The sequence below is a fragment of the Aphidius gifuensis genome, linkage group LG3 (genome assembly GCF_014905175.1).
Source record: "Aphidius gifuensis isolate YNYX2018 linkage group LG3, ASM1490517v1, whole genome shotgun sequence".
Classification (NCBI taxonomy): domain Eukaryota; kingdom Metazoa; phylum Arthropoda; class Insecta; order Hymenoptera; family Braconidae; genus Aphidius; species Aphidius gifuensis.
This window is the reverse complement of record NC_057790.1, coordinates 6,511,890-6,535,935: the sequence shown is the minus strand read 5'-3', so window position 1 is coordinate 6,535,935 and position 24,046 is coordinate 6,511,890. Positions and strand designations below refer to the sequence as shown.

The 24,046-nt window shown below is 26.7% G+C and overlaps 2 protein-coding genes across 5 annotated transcripts in view; both read left to right on the top strand.

Annotated features, from left to right (window-relative positions):
- LOC122851748 (homeobox protein OTX2-B-like) overlaps positions 1-24,046 on the top strand; it is a 64,495-nt gene that overhangs the window by 7,021 nt on the left and 33,428 nt on the right. The gene's annotated exons all lie outside the window — the stretch shown is intronic.
- Positions 14,041-16,291, top strand: LOC122853564 (homeobox protein OTX-like). Its single transcript, XM_044154064.1, has 4 exons — positions 14,041-14,608; positions 14,995-15,481; positions 15,587-15,741; positions 15,863-16,291. Exons 1-4 carry the CDS (start codon positions 14,450-14,452, stop codon positions 16,289-16,291), a joined length of 1,230 nt encoding a protein of 409 aa, XP_044009999.1. The 5' UTR covers positions 14,041-14,449.

Sequence of the window (24,046 nt, the reverse complement as noted above, 5' to 3'; positions counted from 1 at the left end):
TTAGGAATGAATTTGGATATTGATTTTTTGTATTATTGTAAATTAATTATTGTGGTTTATTTTTCGGGATTTTTAATGTACTATGCGGTTATTGAGTGTAGAAAAAAAAAAAAAAGCGTGAAAATGTTCATCGATGTGTTAAGGGTACAGTATATTTTCATTGAGTACAAAAAAAAAAAAGGTATTTCTAAGGGGGTTGTGGGGCGGAAGAGAGGCAGTGTGTTTAGAAAAATAAAAAAATGAATAAAAAAAAAAAAAAATATGATGAACACTAAGTAGCATCCTCGCACCACAGGCGTCGGTCGTCAAGGACCGCACTCGAGATTCAAATCTTGAACTTATATATAAAACGAAAAAAAAAGAATATATTTGTATAAAAAACTCAAAAGTTTACATCGTTTCCCACTAAAGAGCCGCAAAAACGTTTGTAATCTTTTTTTTTTATATTTTTTTCTTCTAGTTTTGATGGGTCACCAAGTTTTTCCTGGTATCGTAATACAAACGCATCTATGTCGCACAATTTTTTCTATTTTCTCTTTTATTCTTTTCAATTTTATTCTTCATTTTTGTGTTACGTTCACTTTTACCCCCCTCAATTGAGAAGAGCGTTTTACTCATTCAGGTGGAATGCATGCTTGCGTCGCTGTACCAAATCTTGATGGGAAATCTTCCAGTCATGGATAAACTAAGAAGAGAATTTTATTTTATTTTTTTTCAATTCGATAGTTGGAAAGTATTATTGTCATATTGCGGAAAACATGGGCAACTTTTTATCTCTCTTTTTTCCAGAGTTAAATTGGCTATAAACTGATCAACTTTTTGAAGAAAAAAAAAATTATTATCAACTCCAATTCAATGGATATTTAATTTTTGATAATTCACTTTTAATATTTTTCAAATTTTTCAATTTTTCATCCTTAAATAATTTAACAATTTTTTTTTCATTAACTTTATTATAAATATTTAGGAAATTAACGAAATATTTTTTTTTTAAATTAAAAGTTTTTAGTTTATAATTAAACGCATAATAAATAATAATTAATAAGAATAATATATTCTTTTTTTTAATTTCATTAAAATCATTATAATGACAAAAAATAATTATTGCAAATTTAAAATATTACAATATTTATTAAAATTTTATATTCAAAAAAAAAAAAAGTAAAAAAATTTTTAGTTATATTTTTGGAGCAATTTTTCTTTTCCCATCTAATCAAATTTTTTTAATTAAAAAAAATTTCTATTAGAATATAAATTAATAATAAATTAGTCGCAAAATATATCAGATAAATTTAAAAAAAATTTTACTCCAAAAAAAAAAAAAAACAAATTAAATGACTTTCTACAAATTTGAAAAAATATATTTCAAATTTATTCGTTGTGCGACGATTAATGTACCCTATAGAAAATAAAAAAATAAATAAATTTAAAAAAAAACCCGGAGAATGAATAGAGTAGTAAAATTCCTAGCTACCGTCGTATGATTTTTTTTTTTTTTAAATATTATTAATTCATATATGAGCATGTATAATACGCGGCACAAACATACTTGAAACATCACATATTAAAACCGGTTTAAATATACACATTTGTTAGCTTGAACGCAAAAACCTTGCGTTCAATTATTCGATCGTAAATCTACATCTGAAATACAAATTCATGCTTGTGTGTATATAAAAATATATTTGCAAAATACTTGTGTGTTCTTCGATGTGTTATATGTCTGTTATATCCCTAACATTTTTACCATCATGTTGAATAGCCACTCGGTAGCCAAGTGAAAATAATGAATAAAAAAAAAAATAATAATAAAAAGAGTGCTTGCGATTAATCGAAAAAGTGCACAGCAAAATAAGAGAGAAAATAAATCTTGGAAGCGCGACGATGCATAAGGGATGGACGTCTGTGTGCCAGTCTGTCGTTTTAAAAATTGCATGTCTGTTTGCCTTAAAAACCATAACAAATTGACAATTTTAAAAAATAAAAAATACCAAACATATTTATTATTTTTTATATAATATATTCATTTAATTATTTCATTTTTTTTTTTTACTAAAAAATTTTACTTTTTGTTGATTTTATTCGGTTCGTTTTGGGCTCAATTTCGAGGTTTGAAATTGGTGTTTGAAGGACCCGGTGAGTGGTCGAGCAAGAATGGAATATAAAAGGCGGGATGAAAAGAATATCATTTTGAATGGAGGCGCTCAATCGTGATCGTTACGAGTTTGCATCTACACTTTTATACATTTTTTTTTTTTTTTTTAAATCAGACCCACCACATCTGCCACAAGGAAAATTCACCCAATTATAACTTTCATCATCATCACCATCACCAAGATTTCTATTTTTTTTTTTTTTTCAAATATAAAATTATATGATTCATACATTCCAGTAGAAAAAAAAAAAAATTAATACACACTCACAAAAATAGAAATAAATTAAATTAAAAAGAAAAAAAAAAAAAAGAGAAAGAATCGAAAAAAAAATGAGAAAGAATCGAAAAAAAAAAAAAATGATTTGTTATTTATTTATTTATTTTTTTTGGTTTAGGTTTCTCAGGTGTCAGTGAACCTGTATGTTGTTTTTTTTTTTTTTTTACCTGTTTGTTAATAATATGTCCTATGTATAACAGGAAATATAAATTAATTCGTTTCGCCCCGTTTTCATGTTTTTACCTTGTGTATTGAATATTTTTTTTTGGGGGTGGGATACCTTGGTCCAATTCTATACGCACTATTCATCCCCTCGTCTATCAATAAATTTTCTATCAAAAATTTAATATATTTTTATATAAAGTTAGACACGTGAGAACCGGACGTATCTTTTTAATATAAAAAACCAAAATTTTCTCGGTCTAATTTACGTAATCCTATCCAAACTATTGTACACTTGTTTTCATATTGAAAATAATAATAAAAAAAAAAAAATCTAACGGATAATAAAAGTCAGTAAATCAAATTTGACAAATTTATATTTTGTTATATAAAAATAATATAAAAAGTAATAAGTAAAAAAAAATAAAAAATATAAATGTCATTTTATCATTAAATAATTATTCTAATAGGATATAAATTAAGATTAATATTATTACAAATTTTTCTTATCGAATCAATGATATAATTATGTAATTTTAAATATCAATCAATGTCAATTTAAAGATTAATTGTTGACAGTATTAGCTATTTAACTTGATAAACTTGTTTATCATCAAATTAATTTTACAATAAATAAATTTAATAAATAATAATGATAGAAAAACAAAGAAAAAAAATCTGTGTTAAACTTGAGTATATGAATAATAAATTCCCATAAGAGAATATATTATAATAACTATAGATAAAAATCATTGAATTCTATTAAGAGTAGAAAATTGAGGGGGTCGGTTAGACCGCACCGGGTGTGTATGCATCCTTGGCAATAAACGAGTCGTTTGCTGGTGATTAACTAAATGTGGGGATAAACTAGAAAACTCATGAAATTCTCTTGGGGTTTATATAAAAGCCGGGAAGACCCAAAAGATATATATAAATTTTCAGGGTTCAAGTTGTACGTAAATTTATTCCCAGTTGAATTATATGCCATACAAACTTGTTGGTTTTAAATATATTTTGTACGTCTTTTGTGGTGAAAATATATCATCAACAGAAGTTGGATCAAAGTTCTTTCGTTTGATAGATAATAACACAAAAAAAAAATTATAATAATTTACTCATCTTTGTCATACAAACGCGTGTCTATATCTGTCGAAAAAAAAATTACAAAATTTCTAATCGTGACACTTATTAAGATTGATAAATTATCATTTAAAAAAAAAAAAAAAATACAAACAATAAATAAATATTATTAATTTTATGATGATAATAAATATAAGAGAATTAAAATTTTTATTTTTTAATTTTCTTTTACAATGAGGGTTAGAATTGAACACTCGTCGTGATGATTAAGAAATGTTGATTTTTGAGATAAAAAAAATCCCCTGATTTTATAAATCGATGATTGAGGATAAATGATTTATATAAAATTTAACATTTTTATATATATTTTTATTTTTAATTCTAGTTTGGTGAACAGACACTGTAAGATTATAAAAATAATTTTTGGATTGACTCCAAGTGACTCAAAAAGAAAAGAAAAAAAATTCCTGAATGAAATACGTGGCTGAGTGAAGGCTCGATTTTTCGATAATATCTCGAGATATATATTCCACCAAAAGAAAAAAAAAAAAAAAACGTGTGTCAAACAGTTAAAAGGCCAAGTCTCGTGAACGCATCACCAGTTACATGGGACCTGACAGCTCGCGGACACTTCTGTTGATTATTTTATATTTTATAAGCCTCAAAAAAAAAAAAAAAAAAACGTTGTACATGATTTTTTAGTGTTTGCCTTGAAAGAGGGATACATCATCATAGTCATCATCTATGTATTTGAGTAAATTTAAAAAAGATATATATCTTTTGTTATAATATAACTAGAAATTTCTTTTTTTTTTTTCATTCAATTTATTTGAACAAAAAATGAACATAAAATTGACTACGTGAGGTAAAATTTTAGTATGAAATGTTCAATGTCAAAACTATGCCTATTTATTTGGAAATTTTACTGTTATTTGGCTTAAGCTAAAACCTTTAGATGTTAAAATTTCTAATAGACATTCTGTTGTCTATGCACAATGTAAAATTTTAACCATGAAAATGGCATGCTGAGTGCCTTTTTCACACTGACAAATAGTCGGTGAATATGCAAGTGAAAATAAAGAATGGAAATTCATTCGTCTACACTTAATTTTTTTTTTTTTGATGAATTGATTTTCAGAAAATTGTCGGTTATATCCTCTGTTTCAAGCAAGAAAGACGGACCTTTAGAGAGAAACATCTGCAGTCAAACTTGTATAGTCATTAAAATTTATTTGGATATTTCATCATGCTTTAACGTTGCAAAAAATAATTTATTATTATTATATCTATCCTGAATAATAGTATGATTTTTTTTCTCTTCAATTTTGAGTAATAATTTAAAATATATTCCTTAAGGAGGTTATGCACAAATTCATTGCGGGTGTTGCGGGGCGCTTCTGACGTCACAGACAAAACTGAAATCCGGCTACACTGTAAAAAAATAAAGTGAAAAGCGCCTGCGCCCCGTATGGAATATATGGGATTGCGGGTATGTGTGTGTGTTTGAACATGCCATACGTTGCCACATATAATTTTTGTAAAGTTTATAATTAATTACTAATTAATTGATCGATCAACATATGAAAATTTTTCACGCAATTAATAAAACTCGGTTTCTAGTATATGTGTGATTTTTTTCAAGACTTTTTCATCATTTTTTCTATCCGAAAAAAATGGTTGAAATCTCCATAAGAGCCAATGTTAAATAATGTTTTCAATAATTAATTACAAAAAATTCAACCGATCAACATAAAAAAATAATTATACCGTTGTATTCAGAATAAAAAGATCTACTTGTGTACAAAATTTCAGAACATTCTTATTATATTTAAAAAAAAAAGAGTGATAGCTGCATAACCACCTTAAAAAACACGTCTTTTATGGCTTTAAATCAGTTCAATTTGCACAGAAAAAAAAATCTAAACTTTGCTTGTTTTTTTAAAAAAATACTCAATTATTAATTAAAAAATTATTAACAAAAAAATTGAATTGACAAAAGGGTTCATTATTATTTATAATTAAAAATATATTTTCTAGTTTTTATTCCAATGAAAAATTAATTATTAATAATATAATAATTACTGGGTTAACGATTGTTGGGATACTTGGTAAACAATTTACAGTTCATTTTGATAGTCACAATATTTAAATTAAATATCTCAGAAAAACCATATGAAAATCATTAAAAATATATCAAACTAAGGTGTCTTAATCTTAAAATCGTATTAACATTTTGAGGATAATAATACTTGGCTTACTTCTGGCATCATGGTAGTCAACTTGCTTCGAGGATAGCATGTGTTGGAGATCGTTGTATAAAAATTTAGAACCCGAAGAGTCCTAGAATCACTGCTTCGGTCTACTTGGATGCTGAGAATAATAGTTTACATATTGAGAATAATGGTTTTTGCTATTTAGCTGCCTTGTAATTTCTCAATGTCACTTCACCACCATGGTGCCATAGCAAGGGCAAGTATTATTACTTTAAAAATATCAATAGATTATTCAGAATAACGGCAGTTTAGTTTAGTATTTTGAAATACTTTTATGTTATTTTTCAAAGTACTTCAATTTAAATAATATTTATAAAAAAAAAGCCCAATAATTATTATATTATTAACAATTTTTAATTAAAAAAAAACTAATAAATAATATTTTGTTAATTCAGTTTAAAAACTTTTTATTTATTTATTTAAAATTTAGTATTTTTGTAAAATATTTCTCGCAAATAGAGCTGATTCAAAGCCATAAAAATCATTTGTATTTTACCTTAAAAATCAAAGTGAAAATAAATATTTTTTGTATACAAAACACTCGGCATTGCTCTGCCCATAATTAATATCCCTTAATTTTTTTTTTTTTTAATAAAAAATATGATATTTCTCCCACAATAAAATACTATTTTTAAAATTATTAAATTAATATATAAATGAAATAATCTATTTCACTTTAACACATTACAATGCATGCAAAAAAAAGATAAATTATTTTTTTTTATTGAAAATTTAAAATATTTAAAAAAAAAAAATAATAAAAAATGATCCAGATTTATCCATGAGAACACAGCGGGTGTCGTTAAAATATTTATACGTATACGGGTGTACACATAGATGTATTAAATATACAAAAAAAAAAAATTAAATACAATATTTGTTATAAAAAAAAAATGAAAAAAAAGGTCAGGAGGGTGAGTGTATGTACATGCGTATCCGGAAATAAAATTTGTCTTGTTGTTGTCATCAAGTATTGAATAGAAGTCCAAGGCATAATTTTATTTTTTTATTTTTACTATTACAAACCATCTAGTTACAATGCTTTGTACACAGTCGACTGTCGAGGGATGTAACAATATCTCGCTGACGTGTTTATATAGCTGCCCTTTAGTCTGCCAAACTTTTTTTTTAAAAAAAAGAAGAAGAACCAAGTGTCCCAGCTTCTTTGCTTCTATATTTTTTACCTTATTTTATTATTTTTTATATTTTTTTTCTAGCAAGTTTATCGTCTCTAGCGTGTAATTTAGTTATATATCGGTTTGTTACAATTTGCCCATTTAACATTGGGGTGAATAACGACACTGTGTTTATCCAGGACCGATGATGGACGAGTAAATGTTCGTTTGTTTAGGTCGTGCCCTTTTTTATATTATTATCATCATCATATATTTTTTTTTTTTTATTTATTTCGGCACGCTCCCTTTGTTGAATTTATTTTCAATAAATTTTCTTATTTTTTATATTTTTCCACGATCGATAAATATCGATGAAAAAAGTTGGTAAACACATACACAGAAGGTATTGAAATTTATGATTAATGCCTTCATATCAGAATGTTTTTTTTATATAAAAAAAAATTTGATATATAAATCGTTGAGTATTTTATTTTTTTTTTCTGATCCCCACTGATCATAGATGCCTTGAGGGTTATATACAAATAACTGGCGGAAGTACTATCATACATTTTGCACCCTGCTGATACGTTAATCCGAAATATCTGTTGGCCAATTAGACACCACATGAATTCTCTCCATATATTACATTTATATATGTGTTTTGGATGGTTATATGCTGTCGGCAATTGATAGTTTAATAAAACTCAAAAAATATATTTATCAATTACAATATAAAAAATCATATATAACGAAAATTAAAATTTTCAATACTCCGGTAGGTTATGTGCAATTATTAGTTAGTGTAATTTTTTTTTTTTCAAATAAAATGTCATATTGTTTAGTCACAACACTACGAAATTTCATCATAAACATATGTTTATCCGCGTAAGTGAGCAGGGCTGCCAACACTGCGCGTCGAATCTCCACAAAACATGATTTTTTTGGGTACCAATGTAAATCGGGAAAAAAACAGCCACATCAAATTTTTCTATTAGCATTCTAATAACTTCGTGTGTATTAAAGATATCGTTTTCAAAATAGTGGCGATTTAAAGATCAAAATAAAAAGAAACTTTTAATTAGTCGGTGCAAATCGATCACGCTTACAGATAAAAAGTTATTTAATATTTAAAAAAAAAAAAGAAAAAAAGGTTTTTAACATTTTTGACAGTGGCAACTTTAATAATTATCTGAGAAAAAATCGAAAATATACAAATTAAAGAGATTGAAAATACGCTTTTTTTGGTCCTAACATGAAGTGTCTCTGACAATTACTTTGTAAATGAGAGCTTTTTTTAATTTTCGGTAGACAAATCCAATACGTAAGTGACGCGAAGCGTCCCACCTACGTAAAAAACAGCAATACTGCGTAAAAAATTTTAACTAAATTTTAATTTTCAATTGTTAATAGATTTATTTTTTTTATTTTTAAAAGTTGTTTTATATTTTTAATAAAGACAACCAATGCTTCATTGTCCACTGACTATTTTACTGATCCTAGTTTAACGCTTAACCAATTTAATTTATAAGCCCTTTACCAGAGAGTTTAAGCCCAGTGGATTTGTGGATTTGTTTGCTACAACCAACATCCTTGTGCTTTAAATGTTTTCAAGTATATTCGCGGTACATGAACAGATAAACAATTGAACAACACTATAATAATAATAATAAACCACAAAATGCATCTAAACAATTTTTTTATTTTATTTAACAAAATAATTTGCAAATAATTTAAACTATAATAATGACACGAGGTCAGTAAAAACAGGTAGCAAAAAGAAAGAGGAAAAAATAAAAAAAAGGCAGACGATTCCCCAGAGGTCATGGTAGGCAGGACAGGAGTGTCAAGTTCCATCCCTTGTTGGAGTTTTTTTTTTTTTTTTTCATTATTATTTTCATCATTATCTGGATGTATAATGGTTTTTTTTTTATCGTCATTCAGCAGAGATATTTCGAATGATTTGATGCGTTTTTTACAAATTGTTTGTTGTTCATTTATGGCTTGGATTTTTTAAAATGTTTTTTCAATCCCTCAAGAGCCACTTTTATAGAGTGTATATAGTCATAAGGGCGGGACATGTTATTCCTATCGATTATTCTGTTTAGATAAATATAAATTCTTGTATTTATATTTATTTTTAAAATATATAAATTTATAAAAACAATTTCTTCAAATAATTACTGTTTAAAAAAAAATAAAATACATAATTTTTACTGTAAATTTTTAAGCCATTCTATTCTTAAAGAAATAATTTTTTTTTGAATATCTTTAAATTGATGAAATTTCATATTACGTTGTCTGAAAATTTTTGATATGATATATCAAAATAATAATAATAATAACAATAATAAATTTTAAAAAATCAAAAATTTAAATAAAAAAAAAAAAAAAAAAAAGCGTTTAATGGTTGAGGGATTTTGGCTTGGTGGTGAAGGTGGCAGTCCAGTTGCGGGTCCTCTAATGATGATCTACGGTTTGGCTACCGTGCACAGCTTCTATAAACCTCCTAATTTCTCCATCTATAAATTCATCGGTCTCATCCGTTTTCTCTTCACCTCACACGCCTCTTTATCACTCACTTTTTTTTTTTTTTCTTTACTCATTTTTTATCAAATCATTTCGAGATATTTTTTTTTTTATTTATAATTTATCATTATTGTTATTATTATTTTTTTTGCGTCATTCTTTTGGGTTATATTTTGCTGTTTCTTCGTATATATTATCGACCTTGTGCGTTTTGTATTTAAAAGAAAAAAAAATTATTCTTTTATTCAACTCTTTTTCGCTCGATCTCTTTTATGTTATATACATTCAACACGACGCATCTATATTTCCTTTTTTTTTTTTTTTTTCATGGACAAGTATCATAAATATACATACTGTATTTGATATTTATGCATATAAATTTGAATCATTTATTACGAGGATAGGCACACGGCAATACCAAGACAAAAGCAAGGATTTTAAAATGAACAAAAAATATATATATAAATAAATAAATGTCATTAAAAAATAAAATATACAAACATAGAAATACCCAAGAAGGACAAATATTCGAGACAAAAAAATCATCTCGTTTTTCTGTTTATTTATTTATTTATTTATGTTTTTACATTTATATTTTATTTAAGATTGAGAGTGCTTGTAGGTGATGAAATATACAAAGCTTCAATTTTTGATTAATCTCTTTTTTTTTTTTAATATTCAATAGATGTAATAAATTAAAAAAAATATATTCTTACTTAAACGAAGAAGAATTTTTGAAGTAAATTGAGCCTTTTTTAAATAATTTTTTTATTTTTTAAATGAATAATTAACATTCATTATTAAAAATCAAAAAAATAGTTTTTAAATTGAATTAATTTAAAGTTTTTTTAAATTATTTTTTTAGTTTTTCATTAAATAATTAACAAGGTTTATTTAAAATAAAAAAAAATTGTTTACTGAGACTGTGATTATCTGGATATTTTAAGCTTGACAAATAAATATTCTTTGATGTTATCCATAAGCTCAATTAAAAATTGTACGTTTTTATACATTTTAATTTTTATTTAATATCCAAAAAGTTTTCATAGCTATTTTGTAGATATTTTATTTTTTTTTTGTCTTTTATTTGCAACTACTTTTTTATATTTTTTCAAAAAAAAAAAAAACGATTTTTTTCATGTTTGCTCTGTGATTTTTTTACTTTTTTTTTTGATGAATAGAAAATACCATCGATTGTGCAGAGCGCAATAGAAGAGAGGGTTAGAAATGTTACATGGCACATTGAAAATGAGAAGCATGAAGAGTTTATTTTATTTTTTTATTTTTCATAAAAAAAGGGGCTGTTCGCGTTTGAAAACAGCAAGGGCGGAGCTATGGGTGGAATTGTTGCGCGCGCATATTTTCGCAAACATCTTTATGAAAATACACATATATAAATTCAGCTGATATCTCACATCAGCATCTATATATCAAACTGATAAAAAAATTTAATTATTTCTCTAAAAAATATATCTCAAAATAAAATTACATTGAAACCAATTTTATTTAAAAAAAAGGTCTTTTTTTTTTTTTTTAAATAAAAATCGATTTCAATGTAATTTTATATTTTCTATTGTTTCTTTTATTTTAATTTTTTTTTTCCAATGAATTAAGGTCATATTATTTACTGCCTGCTGATTATAGAAAAATATAATTTCAAGTCCCTTGCGCATAGAAAAGAAAATATATTTAAAAGTTACGATATCCCTTGAAAATGCAGTTGAAAGAAATTTTTTTTTGTTGTTGTTTTCATTCACCTGCAGTATTTTCATTGACACAAAAAAAAAAAAAACATAGTCTGTAAATCATTTAGTCAATGAAAATGAAAAACCTAAATGGAGTATACAATGAAAATAGAAAAAAAAAAAGATATTTTAAAAGAAAACAAATCCTTTTTTTGATATTTTTTTTTTTTTGATATTTTTCCTTTGCAGATCTGTCTGGGATGATAATCGAACAACAATTAAATACAAAAAAAAAGTCTGGCGCCAAGTTGATTATATAGTCCCAGTGGACATAGTCCCTGTCAAAAAAAAAATAAGTAAAAAAATAAAATAAAAAAAAAACTAGTTTTTATCACGTTTATATTTATTTGTCTTTATGGACCGAAAACATTAGGGGGTCGTCAGGATATGCTCCTCGTATGGATTAGTGTTTGAAGATTTTTGGCGACACTTTTTTATCGTGCACCTTGCATCTTCAAAAAAATAAATAAATAATAAAAAAAAAAAAAATAACCTATACATTGACAGTGTTGTTGCTTTTCATGTATAATCCAACTTGTCATACAGAACTCATGCGAATATATATGTGTATACTAAACCTTAGAATATCCACCCAGCGACGACAACACAATTGTCGAGGGAGTAAAAAAAAATATCAAGAATGTAGAGAGAGAATAAAAATGGTCAAAATATATAAAAATTTTTTTAAAAAACCCGCGTCAGCGACACCCTGCAATGTTTACCCGTGGGCTCTTTTAATACCCTGAAGGGTGTGTTTTCAATGGATCGCATTCGACAATTGTCTGATTTTTTGTGTAAAAAATTTTGCCAAAAAAAGGCTCAGGAATTTTTTTTTTCTTCTTTCATCATTCCCTGTTGGATACTGCAAAAAAGAGAGAAAGAGAAAACGGAACTTGTTATTTTTTTTTTTTAAATTTATATAGATGCAAACAGGAAACTGTATCTCTGCTATTCGTTGACCTGCCAATACCGAACCGGATTTACCTTTTTCTCTCCACTGCAAGCCAAAAAAAAAAAAAAAAATTAAAAATATTAAATTCAAGGCGGCAGCTCTTGTGTAAAAAAAAAAAAAAAAACAAGGGAAGATAAAAAAAAAGTAATGAAAGGTTTTTAGCTCTCCTGCGAAGACAATAGCATAGATGAATGAATAGATCGTTAGGTTGGAAGAAAAATATCTTCATACGATTTAGAGATTTCAGCGCGAGTCGAAGTGACTTGTTGATAATTTTTTATCTTTTGTTTTCTCTTTTCTTTTGACCAACGTGATATTGCAAAAGTTAGGGGAGACATTTTCCACACGACAACCGACAACTCGGAGACACTCATGACAACAGGAAGGAGTCCTTCTTTTTTCTTTTGTACTTTTGTCCAAAGGCTTCAAAGCAATCGTAGGTCCTTGTTGATAATTGTCATCTTTTTTTACAATATATAATTTATCTAGTTAAATAATTTGAATTTACTCCAATATTTTAACAATCTAAAAGCAATTAGTAAATTTTTCTCTCTTTTTTCTCCGTGCACTCTCTTTTTTTTTTTTGCTGCCATCTGTGCACGTGCTAAACCGGAAGCGTAATAAAAAAATTTGAAGGAAAAAGCATTATTTACATGTTAAAAAATACCCCATAAAATACAATAAAAAAAGAATAGCTTACTCTTGATGCTAAGTGTCTAAATAAACTATAATACTACTCATAAAAAAAAAAACTTCTTTCCATTTTCAGGTGTTGCATTGACTATTTTATTTAGTCATTTATTATAAATAATATATACAAACATATAAGGCTTTATAGAACGTTTATTTATCCGGCTTTTAGGTGAAAAAAAAAAAAAAATTAAGAGTTTTGGATTGTTAAATGAGAGTGAAGGATTGTGGATCTAGAGACATGTGAGTAGATATGTTTACACGGGGGCATTATGGTGGATAATGTTTGTTATAGGCTTTTCTCTCTCTCTTTCTCTCTCATTGGGGAAAATACATTGTATAATTCTACAAACGTGTGAAGATGATTGTTTGCATGTATTTGTTATATTTATATAAACATAATATACATGCGACCTTGACACTGTAGAAATTAAAAGACCAGTTGATCCGCTTATTGGCCAAGTCGGAGAAAAAAAAACAATTCCGCTCAATTTAATACATCCGCTTTTTCTCTTTTATCCCAAAATTTTAAAAATCTATTTAAAAAATAATTTTGCTGACTTTCCCTGATTTTCTCTGAATTTCTCCGATTTTAAAAAACTATTTGAAAAATGATTTCTTCGATTTTTCTCTGATTTTCTCCGATTTTACAAAACTAGAGAAAATGCAGAAAAAAAAATAAAAGACTCAAATCTTTTTTGTATTATGCAAAGAAATTCTGAGTACAATGGAGTAAATCGGAGAAATATGAAGTAATATGGTGAAATTTGTAGGAATTAGTCAGAGAAAAAATGAGAAATATCCCAGAAAAACGGAAAAATTCGAAATACGACCGAGTGAACCGGAAAAATATGGAGAAACTTAGAGGAATTTGGAGAGGATCAGGGAAAAACGTAGAAATATCTTAGAAAGGTGGAGAAAAATTTTCACCAGTATATGTGATTTAATTTTTTCTAATAAAAATTTCAAATTTGTTTTATATTAATTAAAACAAATTCTGTTTTATTATTTACATTCAAATTAATTGTTTAGTTTTGTTTGGAAGCCACTTTTTAACCCGTCCAGTCTACCCCCACCACTGGGGGTTGACTTCAGCGTGGTGTTTTCATCAAAAAAACGAAAATTCTACTGTAGAACTACGTCATACACTCCCACTCTTGAAGATATTCACTAAGAAGGGACCTATGACGGTGGGACTAAGTTCTTGGGCCTTTAACGACGAGTCTGATTGGTAGAGATGCATACAGTCACGCGCACGCATAAACACAAAACAGGTTCTACGGTAATGAAAGAGTGGGTGAGCTGCTTCTGCTTTGGTTCATCTCGTATCTCGTCTTTAGCCACAGTGCGTTGAGTGTAGGCAAAACGTGAAGACTCCGTTGAACCTGTCATTAAATTTTTCGTGTTGTTTTTTATTTTTTCTTTTAATTTAATATATTTTCAAAGTTCGGGTCAAGTGTTTTAGTTATTAGTCATGGATAAATTATCGGCGAGTGTAAATATAAACTCTAGTTTTAAGAATAAGTGCTGTTCAAATAATAATGACATTAATAATTATACAAATGAACTGTGGAACGATACTTATACGGAAATATGTGGACTAATTGAACGCGATAACCCAAAAAATCCGCAGGTTTGAAAGTTTTTTTATTTTAAATATTATAATGACACGTGTTTCGGGATACATATATATATATATTTTTTTTTTTTTATTTTTCTCTCCAAGTTTAAGTTAATTATTTTTTTATTTTTTATTTTTTTTTATCCAAAATTAGATTTATTAAATTATTTAGTTTGATTTGTTTTTTCTATTTTTTCAATTCACGTAGTTTTTTTTGGTATAATAGTGTAACGAAAATGTTGTTTTACTGTCAAGTCAAAAATTGTGTATTTAAGAAGCGACGGCTCCAATTTTTCAGAGACAGTATAACAACACTTTCGTTTAAATTGCATATGATTTTTCTCCGTGTAAAAAAAAAGTACAAATAATTAATTTTTTCTGTTTATATTTATTGTTAGCAGAGTAATCAATTGCATGTTGACACGAAGCCAAAATTGACAGAGCTGTCAGTGGCAAAGTCGATATCACCTGCACAAGTGTCACCCGGAGAAATACAAAAATATATTCTACCAGATACACCAGTGTCATCGCCATCACCGTCACCAGTATATCAATCTGCACCACGAGCACCAGTTACAGTTGGACCAGAAGCGGAGCAAAATATACAATACCACATGGCACAGGTATCATCAGCTCCATCTACAATAGTGTCATCAGGACAATATCAAAACAATTTGGTTTCTGGAGCACGAGTACCAACGGATCCACACAGATATCGAATGGCGTATATGAAGTATGGTGCACCAAGTCCTAGACTTCAGTATCATCTTGGACAGATGCATCCAGCCAGCTATCCATATGCATGTGGTACTCGTACTAATCATACCATGGCAAGCGGGCCAATGCATTCACTTGACTATAGATATTCTCATTACATGCCTGCAGGTAAATAAATTTTTTAAAACTTGATTTTAATAAAAAAAAAAAAACATAAATTTATTTAAAATAATTATAATCTAATAATAAATTTTTGTTTTGTATGAATTACAGAAAATAATCATAAAAAACCAAGACGTGAAAGAACAACATATACTCGTGCTCAGCTGGAAGTTTTGCAGGCATTGTTTGACAAGGAAAAATACCCAAGCATAGGTCATCGAGAAGAGTGTGCTAGAAGAATTGGTCTTGAAGAAGCTCGAGTTCAGGTAATAATTATAAATATTAATTAACTTTTTAAAATATTTTTTTGTATGAAAAATATTAATCAATTGATGATGATTGAAATAAATTTTAATTTATAATGTTTATGTTTTTTTTTTGTTAAAGGTTTGGTTCAAAAATCGTCGTGCAAAATGTAAGCAACAAGCTGCACAACAAGGATCACAAGAACAAAAATCAAATTCAACAACAAATCATTGTAAATCATCAAATGATAGTGAAACAAGTGAGCCAGTGTCACCAATGTATACAAATAATATATGTCCAATGCCAATAGGAAGTGTTGGTAGTAGTGCAAGTAGTACAACTATTCCAACACCATCACCACCAAATCCAGAAGAACCAACACCATCATCAACATTATATCAACATGGTGTAAATCAGCCACAAGTTGATTATAGTCATTCTTGGAGTGTTCCAACAGTTACACCTCAAAGTTCAGTACCTGATAATAATAGTCAATATACTGGTCATTACAATAGTTATCAATATCCATATCCTGGTTATTATCAACCGTACAATTATAACTATAATTAATTAGCAAGTTCCCAATCATAACTTGTACATTTGTAACTATAAATAAATTGTAATATAAATAAATAATATCCAAATTTTAATTATAAATTGTTGTTAATTTTTTCATTATTTATTTGATTATATTTTACAATTCAGCTTGTTTTTTTTTTTTAACAATTTTCACATTACTTGACATTTTTACATGTGAAATATAATAATAATACAAAAGACTCTACTTGAAGGTTTTATTTGGGTCCATTAAAACAATAGAAAAAAAAAAAATCAATACAATAAATATTCTTTTGTTTAAAATGTTTTATTTGTTCATCTTTTGAATTTTTGAATTTTTTTTTTTTAAACTTCTACTAGCTTTTACTTGATTTTTTTTAGTTGAAAAAAAAAAAAATAAATAAACTAGTGGTGTCTGAGCTGCTGAAGCCGTATATTAAAATATAAAATATATATGGTTTCCGTCGATTTATCGATTTCTTTGATAATCGATAGTAGCATGTGACACAAAAAAAAAAAAAAAATTATGCCTTGATTTAAAAGAATGCGAGGCTAGTTAAATTTGCGGTGAATTTAATTATTGTAAAAAAAAAGAAAAATTATTATTTTTATAAAATTTTTATCATGAATTGAATGATCAATATGGTTTTTTTTGACGGCGTATTTGCTATGATGATATTTTTCTTTTTATAATGTTGAAAAAAAATTGTAATTGTTTAGGGCTGTTTTCAGTACGCGCATGACTGTATGAATTTTTGGGTCCAGCATGTGACCCATTCTGGACGTGCGATTTTTATTTTTTCGGGCCTTTGATGTTGAAAATTTTCGTAGACTACTTGCCATAACACATCAACAGCTCGGCAGGATATACTAAACTTTGCTAGACTTGCAACCAAGAAGACTAGAAGCCGCTAGTCGTTTTGCTTGCAACAGCCGAAACTCAGATCGTGCAACACTGTAGATGTTTTTTTTTGTGCCAACCGCTTATACTTGATGAAGACACAAAGTCCATGAAAGAGAAGGACAAACGTATTGTGGCGTTGCCAAATTTTTATGCCCATTATTATCAAAAATTTTATACTTGCATTGCATTTATCCTTTTAACGCAATCACTGGGTATTAACAATTTTTTTTTTTTTAAATTACTATAATTTTCCGATGGATAAATTAATAGAAAAAAAATCAATACAAAATTTACAACGAATGAAAATGTAACTGGCTTAGGGCCTCGTCCCATTTGCCACGTGTTTAAAGTTGTTAATTTCTACAAAAATAATCTCAAAGCGAAATGTAAGTCCCAATTATTTTTTCTTTGTAGAAAAAAATGGAAATTTAATGTTTCAAATGTAATTTTTTCATACACATTTATTTTATATTGTAAAATAAAAATTTGTCATTTAACTTTTTAAAAGTAATTTAATTTAAATTCAATATTATTTTTTTTTTTAATAAAAATTAACCTCCAGATGTTCATGCACAAATTTCTCGAGAATTTTACGAAGGAAGTTGTGGCTTAGTCACGATGTAATTACAGAAAAGCTTGCAAATTTTACGTGGACGTATTATATACATCCAATTTTTTTTTTTTTTTATTAATCTTTTTCTCATATATTTTCTTCTCTATTGTCTGATCATTTATCTTAATTAAAATGAATTTCTCATAAAAGTTTCCCTCTAGAAATTGAAACATAAGGTACAAAATTTTTATGACAAATAATTATTTTAAATATAATTTATTTGAATTACTTTTCAATAATAAGTATTCATGTTTTTAATCAAGCTGAAAAATAGATGACAACTGTCACCATTAAATTCAATTCGTTTAATAACTCGCGGCTATCAATTAAACTAATGGTAACTTGTTTGTGTTGATGGTATTTATTTTCAATAATACAAGTATCAAATTCATAAATTTATTGCAACTTTATATACACATACAAAAGTAATTAACATTATGATATTCAATTTATATCAACTTGATCAATTTAACAATAATAAAATAACAAAAATAGATAAAAATAATTATCATAACTATATAGCCTTGAATTGTTCTTTGTTTTTTTTTTTTAATATGTATAGCTTTGTTAATTTTAGAGAGGTTCTATATTGAATTTTGCAAGAGGTATTATGATACCAGAATAAATTCATTTGAAATACTCACTTGTGAAATACTAATGAGGTCGTTATACATGATGTATATTTACACCAAAATATACTCTGCAGCTTTCATGGATTAAACCATCCGGTTAAACGGAAGCATCTGAAAATCATTTTTGAATATTCAATATATATCTGCAGATTGGGGATTATAATATCCACTATTTCGAATTTTCCATATACATCTTTATTTCATGTTCCTCTATTCAATACTCAATATAAAAATAACCAAACAAATTGACAAAATAAAATTTTAATTTTAACTGATGAAATTTATGCTTGTTAATTATTTATCGAATCAATTTTATGGATTTTGAATTAAGTTGTTTAAAATAAATATAATAACAATAGAAAAAAATTTATAAATTGTACAACTATTTTCGTATTTAAAAAGAAACAATTTTTTCTTAAGGCATTACCAGTGCTGGTAGAAAATGAACAACTATATTGTTGAAATTTTTGCAGTAACTTCTTGAAATAACAATACATCTTCTTGAATTTTTTGTTAATTTTATCCTAACTAATTATTTTTTAATTAATTGTTAAAGTCGACTACTTTTTTAGAGGTTAAACATAGGGTCTTATGGAGAGCCAAGTTTAGTCTTTCAATACCTGGATTAAATAACCAATATTTTTCAAAATTTAAAATTTCATTTAAATACAAACCAAAAATAATAACAATCAAAAATTGAAACAATTTTTATCTTCTTTAAATAATTAAAAAAAAAAATCTTCAAACTCGACAATATATTTTCATTACAATATTTTTTATTATTATAATTTTTATTTTGTAATTTCAATTAATCTATGTATAACCCTTTTACATTATTATTATTATAATTAAAGATGAAAATTAATGGAGTAGATGTATATTTGTGATATCATCTGTGATGCCTTTCGTCAGTTCATTAGTTCAAATATAACAGGTGTTTAAATGCTTGAATATATAACTGGCCAGTAAAACCAGCAACAACAAAGCATTACAAAGAGATTCAAAAGCAAACTCCCCTGCTAATTGGATGGATCATTTGGTATACCTGTCTATTTTTTTTATCTCTTTTTATTTTTTCTGTTTCTTTTGTCGGTATAATCTTCCCTTCAACGTCATTTTGCTTCTGGATATAACGAGCTATATGACTGCTTATCTTTTTCACTATGTATATTCACATACACAAATACTTAGACCAACTTGGGGTCAATTTTATTTTTCAATTTTCATCCCTCCAAATTTAAATCCATCAAATCACTCGCAAATATCATTTTATGCAATTTTTATATTCATTAATTTTATCTTTTTTTAAATATTATTATTATTATTATTTTTAACTAAACATCAAATGATTTTTTTTTTTTTTTTTGTGACATTTTTAATCTTTTATTTTTTCTTTCGGCATGTGAAGGAGAAAAGTGTCCTGTTGATTCTTTATAATTTTCTTTTCTTCATTCCTTTTTCTTTTTTTTTCGGTGTTTTTTTTAAATATTATTTGATTTTTTTTTTTTCGATTTTGAGGATGTTGATGGAGACAATGTGGCCTTGAACTTGGCCGAGTATATATATAATAACGACAAAGAGTTGAAATCGGCTTGTGTTTAGTCTGGATCCCATTATAACAACTCTTGCAAGCTTGGTGAATATATAAGCTTGCGAGTTTTCAACATAGAACCGCATTTCCTGGATGTTCACTGTGTCACCAGGCTAAGCTTGGACTTACATTTTTATATATTCTTGATACAACACCTATTTACTCAATATAAAAAAATTACTACTTCATTTTTGTACGCACAATTAATTAATTTGAACATATTAAAAATATCGTTGTGTCAACAAAAAATCATGCTAAATTGTTGATAAAGATTTTACATTATAATCATCAAAATTTGGGGTAATAAAATAATTGTGTTTGTCGGCATCTAGATCAAAAGCATCTAGATCATACAACATTTATTGTAACAAGATTATATCAAACCCTCTAATTTTTGATTTTATTAAAATCATTGATTCAATTTTTTTATATTCTTCAATAAATTTTCTAAACATAACGAACGCGTTTAAACTTGAAGCATAAAATGAAATAAAAAAAAAATAACAAAACAATATATAATATAATAGTAAAAAATAAAAGTTAAAATTTAGTTGAAAAAAAATAATAATTTTCAAGAATTGAATGGTCAAGAGCATGAAGAAAAAGAAAAAGAAAAATAAAAAAAAGTACATTGAAGTATAGGTATATATAGTTGGAGTACGATGGGAGGGTTTGAATTGAGAGGAAATCTACAATATGAAGAGGGTGATAAAGGGGGTTGAAGAAGGAAAGACATATAGAATAAGCCGCTTATCAGGGTGGTAGCAGGCCGTATATACGAGACCAACCAACGCGTATATAGTCCACATAGTTACCATGGTAACATGAACGTTTCTCGTCTCATTTATACAACGGCAAACCTCTTTATTATATATCTATCTCACTTTATCTACCTCATTTTAATGATATTGTTTTCTTTATCTACCGCCATTGCTATATATGTAATTTCAAGTCTTCAATTCACCTCTGCATAATATATTTTACGTGGTTTTGAGACAAACACAGCAGTTACTCCGTTGAAACAATCGAAAAAACATTCATCATTTTTCATTATTTCTAGCATCGAAATTTTAAAAAAACTACAATTTTTTCTTTCAAATTTTACTCAATAATAGATATTTAATAATAATTGATCTTTATTTTAAATTAATAATATTTTTATTTTAATTTTTATGGAAAACAATGGTATTTTTTATTCTTGTTTGTATATTTATTGTTCTTTTCTGATATATTTACACTCTGTTGCATAATAAAGGGTGTTAAATAATAATAATAATGAAAATAAATATATGATATTTTAAAAGCTGATGGATGATGTAACCACTGTATATACGAATTTGTTTTTTTTTATGTCTTTGTTAGGGGGTTGAATTGTATATATTTTTTCATGGTGGGAAAATTGTCACTTGTTTTATTTCTCGATTGCTGTTGTCACGATATTGCCGGGCCACTTAACTCGCACTGCTAGAATTATTGAAAAAGATTTACATTTTTTAAAATTTACAGGATGAATGAATAAAAAAATTTACTACGTGTTATTTATTCACTACAATTATTTGACATTATACAAATTTATATATAAATTTTTATTTTTGCTACATGTATTTTTATAAATTTATTGATGCAAAAAAATTTATCTCTATAAAAATAAATATTTCTATTCATTTTATAAATGCAATAAGGTCTTGGATTATATAAAAATTTGTTATTTTTTCAAATATAATTTCCAGTTAATTTTTTTCATTATGAAAAAAATTCAAATTGTAAAAAAATATGTGGGACAATGAACCTGTCGTATTGACGAGGAAACCAATCACTCAATTAGTTGTCGAATTGTATAAAAAAAAAAAATGTCACGTGTGACTCGCCACGTGTCAACGTTGTTGGTGTTTGATTGAAAATAAAGAGGGATGCTATATACATATATTTATTTATGTGAGGGGGCTCGTTATGCTGGACGAGCGAAAAAAAAAAAATTAAGGACCCTTGGTTACAGTAGTTTACTCACGACGCGTGTCACACATATACTTGTCGGGTGGGTGGTTTAAAAATAACCAGCAACTATTTAGGATATGTACACTTCCAATAGAAAAAATGCGATAAAAAAAAAAATACTCTTCAAGAGCATAAAAGAGATAGGTAAATTTGTAACCAAATATAAATCTAGACTTAATTGTTAAACAAACACTTGACACTGAGTAGAATATCACGTATCGTATATTTTTTTTTTTTTTATCAACTATTTTTTTTTTTATATCAATTTCAATTTGTCAAATATCAATTGACTACTACAATATTTTATAAAGACTTTTAACCAAAAAAATAAAACCAAGTATAAAATTAAAATGAAAAAAAAAAATTGGAGTAATTTTTTTTTGGTCTTTAAAATTAATATCATAATTATATTTTTATTTTAAATTATAAATAAACTATTGATTTAAAAATTAAAAATCATATATAACGAAAATTAAAATTTTCAATACTCCGGTGGGTTATGTGCAATTATTAATTAGTGTAATTTTTTTTTTTTCAAATAAAACGTCGTTGTTTAGTCACAACACTACGAAATTTCATCATAAACATATGTTCATCTGTTGAGTGAGACGAACTAAGCAGGGCTGCCAACACTGCGCGTCGAATCTCCACAAAACATGATTTTGTTGGATTCCAATGTAAATCGGGAAAAAAACAGCCACATCAAATTTTTCTATTAGAATTCTAATAACTCGGTGAGTTTTAAAGATATCGTTTTCAAAATATCGGCGATTTAGAGATCAAAATAAAAGGAAACTTTTAATCAGTCGGTGCAAATCGATCACGCTTACAGATAGAAAGTTATTTAATATTTTAAAAAAAAAAAAGAAAAAAAGGTTTTTAACATTTTTGTCACTGGCAACTCTAATAATTATTTGAGAAAAAATCGAGAATATACAAATTAAAGAGATTGAAAATACGCTTCTTTTGGTCCTAACACGAAGTGTCTCTGACAATTACTTTGGAAATGAGAGCGTTTTTTAATTTTCGGTAGACAAATCCAATACGTAAGTGACGCGAAGCGTCCCACCTACGTAAAAAAAATTATTATTTATATTTTAATATAAAACTTTATAAAGAAAAAAAAAAGAAAATCTTTTTTTTCTATTTTATTTTGAGAGTTGACAATTATATATAGAGGAAAAGATAAAAAAAAAAATCTTTTAGGATATTGTTGTTGGATAAAATTGAAAATTAATTAAAAGCTAAAAAGCACCCCGATGGGATTATTCGTACGTTGTAACCGTGGGATGATAGCCACGTGTCTACCGTCGGACAACGTGCACATTTATTTTGTCCCTTTTATCGACAAGTTAAATCATCTATCTCAAAAACTTTCTCTTGCCTTTTGCTCTTTATCATAGCTGTTTTATATTACCCTTCAAATATGCACTTAAAAGTATTGTGTATGTATGTCTTTCCATCAAGTGTCTATGTTCTTTTTGCCACAAGGTATTTCAATAAAAAGCCATCAGCAATAAAAACACTCGTAATGTTGTTACAAGACCTCAACAAAAAAATCAAATAAAAATACAAAAATAACCATAGTTTTGTACATTTTATTATGATAACTAAATTAATTTAAATTGTTTAAAAATTTTATATTTTAAAAGTAACAATAACTATGCAATTATATCGAATGAAAATATTTCGAAAAAAATATAAATATCGAATGTTTTTTTAAACAACATTTTGACATTTATTATTGAAATAATATTTTCAATTTATTTGTTATTATTTATAGATAAATTTTTTCTTTATGTATATTGTGGGTGGCCTTGTTGTATTATAAAATTTTTCATATATGTGGTTTAATCTTTCGGTAAAACGAGAAGCTGTGTACACAAGAATTCTCCGCATCCGGGAGTACATGTAATCGGATGAGTTTAACGTTACAATAATGCACAAACTATTAGATACATAAGTTACTTTTTTAATTCTACCAATTATTTATCTATAATCAGTGTTGCAGAAAATAATAGACAACTTGAAT